Source organism: Drosophila busckii, chromosome 2L, assembly GCF_011750605.1.
Source record: "Drosophila busckii strain San Diego stock center, stock number 13000-0081.31 chromosome 2L, ASM1175060v1, whole genome shotgun sequence".
Lineage (NCBI taxonomy): Eukaryota > Metazoa > Arthropoda > Insecta > Diptera > Drosophilidae > Drosophila > Drosophila busckii.
Genome location: NC_046604.1, coordinates 16576158 through 16583599, shown reverse-complemented (window position 1 = coordinate 16583599; position 7442 = coordinate 16576158). Strand labels below are relative to the sequence as shown.

At 43.9% G+C, this 7442-nt stretch overlaps 4 protein-coding genes across 6 annotated transcripts in view; 1 reads left to right on the top strand and 3 right to left on the bottom strand.

The window, feature by feature from the left end:
• The window catches only part of LOC108608029 (trypsin delta), a 5880-nt gene extending 5169 nt beyond the window's left edge, over positions 1 to 711 (bottom strand). The window contains exon 1 of the mRNA XM_017999206.2: positions 3 to 711. Within this exon, the coding sequence (XP_017854695.2) occupies positions 3 to 639 (637 nt within the window). The 5' untranslated portion in view covers positions 640 to 711. The remainder of the gene's footprint in view (positions 1 to 2) is intronic.
• Positions 712 to 822: 111 nt separating this feature from the next.
• LOC108608030 (trypsin delta) lies at positions 823 to 1727 on the bottom strand. Its single transcript, XM_017999207.1, has one exon. The coding sequence runs from the start codon at positions 1696 to 1698 to the stop codon at positions 889 to 891; it is 810 nt and encodes a 269-aa protein (XP_017854696.1). The 5' UTR covers positions 1699 to 1727; the 3' UTR covers positions 823 to 888.
• Positions 1728 to 2086: 359 nt separating this feature from the next.
• LOC108608031 (ras-related protein Rab6) lies at positions 2087 to 3900 on the top strand. Its single transcript, XM_017999208.2, has 2 exons — positions 2087 to 2186; positions 2259 to 3900. The coding sequence occupies exon 2, from the start codon at positions 2423 to 2425 to the stop codon at positions 3047 to 3049; it is 627 nt and encodes a 208-aa protein (XP_017854697.1). The 5' UTR covers positions 2087 to 2186; positions 2259 to 2422; the 3' UTR covers positions 3050 to 3900.
• A 328-nt stretch (positions 3901 to 4228) lies between these two features.
• On the bottom strand, positions 4229 to 7312 carry LOC108594394 (threonine--tRNA ligase 1, cytoplasmic). Of its 3 annotated transcripts, none has more exons than XM_017979559.1 (4): positions 7239 to 7312; positions 6489 to 6552; positions 5995 to 6428; positions 4229 to 5939 (listed from the first exon to the last, which is right to left on the bottom strand). In XM_017979559.1, exons 1-4 carry the CDS (start codon positions 7290 to 7292, stop codon positions 4353 to 4355), a joined length of 2139 nt encoding a protein of 712 aa, XP_017835048.1. In that variant the 5' UTR covers positions 7293 to 7312; the 3' UTR covers positions 4229 to 4352. The 3 variants fall into 3 exon arrangements, with proteins under 3 accessions (XP_017835048.1, XP_017835047.1, XP_017835049.1); XM_017979558.2 differs by lacking the exon at positions 7239 to 7312 and adding an exon at positions 7023 to 7205; XM_017979560.1 differs by lacking the exon at positions 7239 to 7312 and adding an exon at positions 6653 to 6673.
• Between the last annotated feature and the right edge of the window lie 130 nt (positions 7313 to 7442).

Sequence of the window (7442 nt, the reverse complement as noted above, 5' to 3'; positions counted from 1 at the left end):
ACCTGTGCATATGTTTGTATCATGTAAGTTCGCACCTTTCTGGGTCAAAGCCTTGTCACAAACACTATGCTCAAGTATAGGCAAATTTGCAGCAACTTGAAGCACGCTGGGATATGATGGAGTCTTGCCCGTTGAAGTGCTGCCCCAACCATATAAATTGGCCGTTCCTTTTGGCTTGGAGCCAGAACTGGGCAATTTAACAGCAGCCACTGCAGAACTCCATGTGAAAGCTGTTTCCGTATAAATCAAGCCAATGTCGTAGGGTGCTGGTCCGCCCGTATACAAATCATGAATTTTAAAATGAGCAATGCTCCGCTTCTGCGTTGTTGAGGCAGTTCCAGCCACAGCGTTGCTGCAAGCAACGAGTGTCGTACCACACACCTGGGCTTTGTTGGTCAAGCAATGTGCAGCAGTCACCAACCACTTGGAGTTCAAAATGCTGGCCGCGCAGTAATGAGTTCCCCTGTACTGCATTGAAACAATATAGGGAGCACTATTCATTGGAGCTGCCGCGCCACCCACAACACGTCCATCGATCTCATCTAATGCCTGGCTCAAGGAAAGTCCTGCCAGACTTAGCAAGAGAAGCCAGCACAAAGGCGAGCTGCTTATGGATTTTTTACGTACGTTTCGCAACATGATTTAAAATAAACTGTTTAGTTGCTGCTTGGTCGCGTGCTTTTTAAGTTAAATCGTAATATAATGAACTACTCGAGCCTTCGATAAGTTAATTGAATGCTTAAAGATAAGTAATTTCAATTTTCCAATAACTGCCCTTAACGATAAGTTACTGATATGGTCAAATTTAAATTTAAATATTTACATGCAGTATTTTTAGAACATTTATTATCAGCGAATTTTCGGAACTCGCTTGGTATAAGCTATTAATTATAATTGTTGATTATTTGCAATCCACGATATAAAGGAAGAGACTTGCACGTAAACGGATGGAGAGTTGGCCTGACCACAAGGCTGTGCGCCCCAAGATACAATGCCAATTAATACATTACCCTGAACCAATGGTCCGCCAGAGTCTGATGTGCATATGCTTACTCCGCCAGTCAAAGGACCCGTGCAAACGTTTGTGCTGTGAACATCTGCTCCTTTGGGGGCCAGTGCTGCTTCACAAGCACTCAGGGTAATAATAGGAATATTAGCAGCTACTTGCAACACGCTTGGATACGAAGCTGTATTGGTTGTCGAGGTGCTGCCCCAACCATACAAATTTGCAGTGCCAGTGGGAATCACTCCAGACGCGGGTAAGCTAACAGGCGATACAGCAGCGCTCCATGTAAATGCTGTTGGCGTGTAGATCAAGCCAATGTCGTAGGGAACAGGTCCACCGGTGTATAGATCGTGGATAACAAAGTAGCTAATGCTACGTTTTTGCGTCGTTGAGGCGGTGCCAGCGACAGCATTGCTTCCAGCGATGAGAGTACTGCCAAGAACCTGTGCCCTGTTTGTCAAGCAATGAGCTGCAGTAACCAGCCAGTTGGCATTCAAAATGTTGGCGGCACAGTAGTGAGTGCTCTGATATTGCATTGAAACGGCATAAGGTGCACTATTGAGGGGCGCGGCAACGCCACCAACAACGCGTCCGTCGGCTCTAACAAGAGCTGAGGTTACGAAACTGCTCGCAAAGAGGATGCAGCACACCAGCAAGTAGCTGCTTAATATTTGTTGTCTGTTAGGCAACATGATTTCTAAGAAACTGTTTACATTTACCTTTATCAGGTGCCATTTAAATTAATTCGTCGTGCGAAATACTCTCGCCTTACTTATCTAAGTTGAATTGCGTGCTTTGAGATAACAAGTATTTTCAATTGCCCACAATGATTAATTTTTTGCGCCCCTTCTGGCATTCGGCGTTCCCTTTATCAAGGTAAATAGACAATGCTTTTTTATTTTATATGATGAGTAAGAAAAAAACACATTATTCTTCCTTAAAAAATGACTGATAAGCTAAAAAGGCACACACAAACTAATTTAAACTTGGCGCTTCAGTTGCAGTACTTTCTGAGTACTGACAAAAATCTGGTATTTTACGTGACCAACTGATAATGTAGTATCGATAGAGCGACGCATCGATACTTTGGCCATCCACACAACTGACTCAGAATCGACTTGCTGGCTACATTTTTCTACGTGAATTTTGTTAATAACTGCGTTAATAATTTGACAAAGCCGTATGTGAAAAGAGCATTGTAGTGTGCGATTAACTAATATACGAATGCTAAACAAAGTGTAACGTGTTTCAGAAGCCGCAAAAGTATCACGCCCAGAAGCAGCAGCACAACAATAGTAGAAAGAGTAGGTGAGCAAGAGAGCGGAGAGAGAGGAGAGAGGTCGCCAACCCACAATTAAGAAAAAGTCGACACGTACAAGAGTTGCACCTTAGCGGCAGAATAAGAAAGTATTAAACATGTCATCCGGAGATTTTGGCAATCCGCTGCGCAAATTCAAACTTGTGTTTCTTGGCGAACAGAGTGTGGGAAAGACATCGCTGATTACACGGTTTATGTATGACAGTTTTGACAACACCTACCAGGCGACAATTGGTATTGATTTTCTATCCAAAACGATGTACCTGGAGGATCGGACGGTGCGGCTACAGCTTTGGGATACCGCCGGCCAAGAGCGCTTCCGTTCACTGATACCCTCGTATATACGAGACTCCACAGTGGCTGTTGTTGTATACGACATCACGAACACGAACTCATTCCATCAGACCTCCAAGTGGATCGATGATGTGCGCACGGAGCGAGGCAGTGATGTCATCATCATGCTGGTTGGTAACAAAACGGATCTATCTGACAAGCGTCAGGTGTCCACCGAGGAGGGCGAGCGCAAGGCGAAAGAGCTAAATGTGATGTTCATCGAGACGAGTGCTAAGGCCGGTTATAATGTGAAGCAATTGTTTAGACGCGTGGCGGCGGCGCTGCCCGGCATGGACTCCACGGAGAACAAGCCATCTGAGGATATGCAAGAGGTTGTGCTCAAGGATTCGCCCAACGAGACAAAGGATCCTGAAGGCGGTTGTGCTTGCTAGAACTGGCCACCCACTCTCCTATCCTATCCCTCCCCTCCCACAACAACCTACGCTACAACCTCGAGAACACAATTCACACACATTGACACACGCTGGCGTCGCTGGGTGTACACCACGTGTATGTGGGCAACGGTCTCGGTCGCGGTCGCGGTCAGAACAGATGCAAAACGAAATAACAACAGATCAAGAATAAAAAAAACAAGAGATGCACACATACACACAATTCTATGTTTAAGTTTATTTATATTAAAAGAAAGTATAAACGAAATGATAGCAAAACATAAATAGACTAAAAAACAAAACTAATTTAAACGCAATCGGCTAAAAATATGTAATTTAAATTAATGCAATGCAATTATAAGTATGCGCCTAATCTTAACGATCCTAATCAAAACCCTAATCAAAATAGTAAAGCTCTGTTCGAAAACTGTGAGGGCTCTTTTGAAACTCTTAATACCTTGTACTTACAAAATACACACACCACTTGAACACACAATTAACATTCCAAATTATGCGCTGGTTACCTCTTAGTACACTAAAGATACCACAGAGCCAGCTTGTGTTCAAATCAGGAGCATATTTTTCCCCCTGCGATTGCGCCTCCCATGCGAACATACATATGTACACACAATTTGTGTGAGTGTGTATGTATGTGTGTATATGACTAAGCCACATGTATTGTTTGCGGCTTTTGTTTGTTTTAAATTAAAGTTTATTTTGTTCACCTAGATACATAGGCAACTACAGTTGGTTGGCGCAGAACTTGGCATCTTATGAGTAAATATACATACATACATATATTTATATAATATATACATATGACATGTATTTTTATGAACAAAAAAGAAAACAGGCAGTGTAAACAATTAACATTAAACAATATTTAAAAATTTTTGGCTTCGATTAGCGAGAGAATTTTGTGCATTTTTTACGCAATAAGCAAACAAGCTTACAAAATTGAAATATGGAACGCAATTTTTAATAAATCAAATTATTAAACTAAACATGAATAAGTATTAGCAATAAATTTAAACAGAATACAATTTGTTATCTTTCTTTACTCGAAATAGTGTTGTCAGCGTACTTTTGCAGCTGTGACGTCATAGCAGAGTTGCTAAACTAGTGAGAGAAACTGAACGCGATCGTGCGCTTGCATTAAAAGTAACGAACTGCAATGAGTGGTTTTGAATTTGGGTATTTTATTCAAATGTAAGCGTAAATAAAACTGTAAGAGAAATGCCTGCTTTTTGCTTTGCAAAGATAATAAGTCGGTATATATAAATAGTGCGCCAAGCTCCTGAGCTTAGAAGCTATCCTCGTTTGTGATAAACTCATCGCGGATCTTCTGCAGCTTGGTAATCAGATCCACCACAGAAACCTCGCCATGCACCTTGTTGTCGCGAGTGCGCACATTAACAGTATGCGAGGTGCGCTCCTTGTCCCCCACCACGAGAATAAAGTTGAATTGCGCCAGTTGAGCATTGCGTATCTTCTTGTTCATCGTATCGCCCGCATCGCAGTCCACTTCGCTCATGAAGCCAGCGGCATGCAGCTGATCTCGCACAGACTTGGCATACTCATCATAAGCAGGGCCCACCGGCACCACCATAACCTGGCGTGGTGAAAGCCAGAAGGGCCACTTGCCAGCATAGTTCTCGGTTAGAATGGCAATCATGCGCTCCACGGAGCCCAGAATAGCGCGATGAATAATCACTGGACGCTTCTTCTCGCCATCGTCAGCAATGTAGTTGAGATTGAAGCGTATGGGCAGCTGGAAGTCCAACTGTATGGTTGCGCATTGGAATGGACGCTTCAGCGCATCCATAATGGTTATATCAATTTTAGGGCCATAGAAAGCACCATCGCCGGGATTCTCCTTCCATGGCATGCCAAACTCGTTGAGTGATTCAGCCAGTGCCTTTTCGGCAGCATCCCACACCTCCAGCTCGCCCAAATACTTTTCTGGACGCGTGGACAGCACTAGCTGGAAGGAGAAGCCAAAGATAGTGTAGATATGATGCAAGAAATCCAGACAACCCTTCATCTCGCTCTTGATCTGCTCGGGCATGCAGAAAATATGCGCATCATCCTGCTGGAAACGACGCACACGCGTTAATCCCGTCAAGGCGCCTGACAGCTCATTGCGATGCAACACACCAAAGTCGGCCATGCGCAGCGGCAGCTCGCGCCACGATCGATTGCGGTTATCAAAGATCAGGCAATGTCCAGGACAGTTCATGGGCTTGAGCGCAAACTTCTCCTTCTCCGCCTCAAAGGAGAACATATTATCAGCATAATGCTGCCAATGGCCAGAGGTCATCCAGAGCTTGGCATTGTAAATATTGGGCGATATGACTTCCTGGAAGCCACGCTTTCTGTACTCATCACGCATTAGACTCATTAGCGTGTTGTAAATATGCGCGCCGCGTGGTTGGAAGAAACAGGAACCGGGTGAGAGTTCATGGAAAAAGAACAGCTCCTGCTCACGTCCAATCTTGCGATGATCACGCTTAGCGGCTTCCTCCTGCAGCTTTTCCCATTCCTTCAGCTGCTTGGGATCAGGGAATGAAATTCCATAAACACGTTGCAGCGTCTCAGCATCAGCCTTGCCTTCCCAGTAGGTAGATGAGTTCTTGGTCACCTTCAGCGCCTTCACCTTGCCAGTGTGACGCACGTGTGGACCGCGACAAAGATCGATGAGCGAGCCGCACTTGTAGACCGTGGTGCGATCAGTGGTCACCTTCTCGTTGAGTATGCGTACCTTGAACTCGTTGTACTTGAACATCTCCAGCAGATCAGATTTCTTCATCTCCAGACGTTCAAAGTTTTGTTTCTCCTTGACAATTTGCTTCACCAGCGTCTCCATTGTGCCATAATCATTGGTGGAGATCTGCTCAGGGAGCAAAATGATATAAATGCTGCCATTGGTAAGCTCATTTACTTACGCCTTCACCCTCCAGATGCATATCGTAGTAGAAGCCGCTCTCAATTGGTGGACCATAGCACAAGTGTCCACCATAGATGCGCTCCATGGCTTCGCCCATAATATGAGCAGAGCTATGCCAGAACACGGCCTGCGCCTCTGGATCATCAAACTTCAGCAGCTGCAAACTGCAATCGCCCTCCAGCACACGATCCAAGTCCCAGACCTCGCCATTCACCTTGGCAATGATTGTATTATCAGCCAAGCCTTGGCTAATGCCTCGAGCCACCTCATAAGGCGTGCTCTCCCATGCAGTGGCATCCAGTTGCTTGCCATCGGGCAGCGTTACCTTAATGGCAAAACGTGGCTTAGCTGCCAGCTCGGCTAAATATTCGGCCTTGCATTTATCCCAGAAGACATTACGCTCTTCAATGTATTGCGGCCAGGGGTTAAGTTCTGTTTAATAAATTGAGAAGTGTTCAGCAGCGTTAATATGCAATAAATAAATAAAGTTACCTTTGCGGCTGTCGCCAGCGCCAGAGCCAGACTTTTCCTTCTTCTCCTTCTTCATCTTGGCCGCCTGCAAGCAAAGAGAAAAATCAATAATAAATAACTGTGCACTAAAAGAAAACGGTAACTGCGACACAAATGCTGCACACACTTTTTATTGGGTTACGTACGCAAGTTACAAAGCAATTATATTTAATGAGCTTTCAGTGTCTGCAGATGTTTTCAACTTTGTTGCTGCTACAAAAGCAAAAGACGATAGCGCCTACTTTTTTTTGGGCAAGGTCTTGACACTTGTATTTATCTTGGCAGTAACTGATGCAATAGTAAAAGAATTCAAGTCAGCTGCAGTGACTATGGAATGAGGGGGAAATAACTGTCATTCAAGTTAGTGACGTCAAAGCAGATAGCCCACATGGCTGTGATTCATTTAACACACAAACACATACATATGTATAAACAGTTATGATTGTGGCTTATAACAGTAAGAATATAAAACCATAACAATAACACAATTGAAATTTGCGAGCTTTGAACACCAACCAAAGTTGCGTAGCAGCGACGGCTAATGCGTGAGTCTTGTTGTTGTTGCTGTAGCGGCTGCTGCTGTTGCTGGTATTTGGCCAACGTTCTTATAATGTGCGCACAGTTTCTATTGCTGGCCCTAAATGCACAAACGTATGGTAATACTTTCAACATAACTGGATTGTATGCACTTTTTTTATTACACACGCATTGAGTTTTAGGATTTTAACATGCCTTTTGTTTATTTAAATCCAAATTACTTAAATCCGGCACCACGTTGTCAACCATTGTTATTACGAAAAATATGCCAAGAGAGCGCTCTTAGAGTTGTGCAACATACAAATATATGCCGTTAATAGCAGCCCTGCAGTTTATTTGAAAAGCTATCGGCTAGTTAAGGTATCGATAAATCGATGCTTATTATATATAAAACCAAAA

What these genes read in the sequence shown, in the direction of transcription:
- LOC108608031 (XM_017999208.2), top strand. Translation starts at nt 2,423, where the DNA reads ATGTCATCCGGAGATTTTGGCAATCCGCTGCGCAAATTCAAACTTGTG.
- LOC108594394 (XM_017979558.2), bottom strand. Translation starts at nt 7,178, where the DNA reads ATGTTGAAAGTATTACCATACGTTTGTGCATTTAGGGCCAGCAATAGA. An exon ending in GTCGCTGCTACGCAACTTTG is followed by an intron (nt 6,553 to 7,022) that starts GTTGGTGTTCAA and finishes CTTTGCTTGCAG; the next exon opens with GCGGCCAAGATGAAGAAGGA. An exon ending in TGCATCTGGAGGGTGAAGGC is followed by an intron (nt 5,940 to 5,994) that starts GTAAGTAAATGA and finishes CTCCCTGAGCAG; the next exon opens with ATCTCCACCAATGATTATGG.
- LOC108608030 (XM_017999207.1), bottom strand. Translation starts at nt 1,698, where the DNA reads ATGTTGCCTAACAGACAACAAATATTAAGCAGCTACTTGCTGGTGTGC.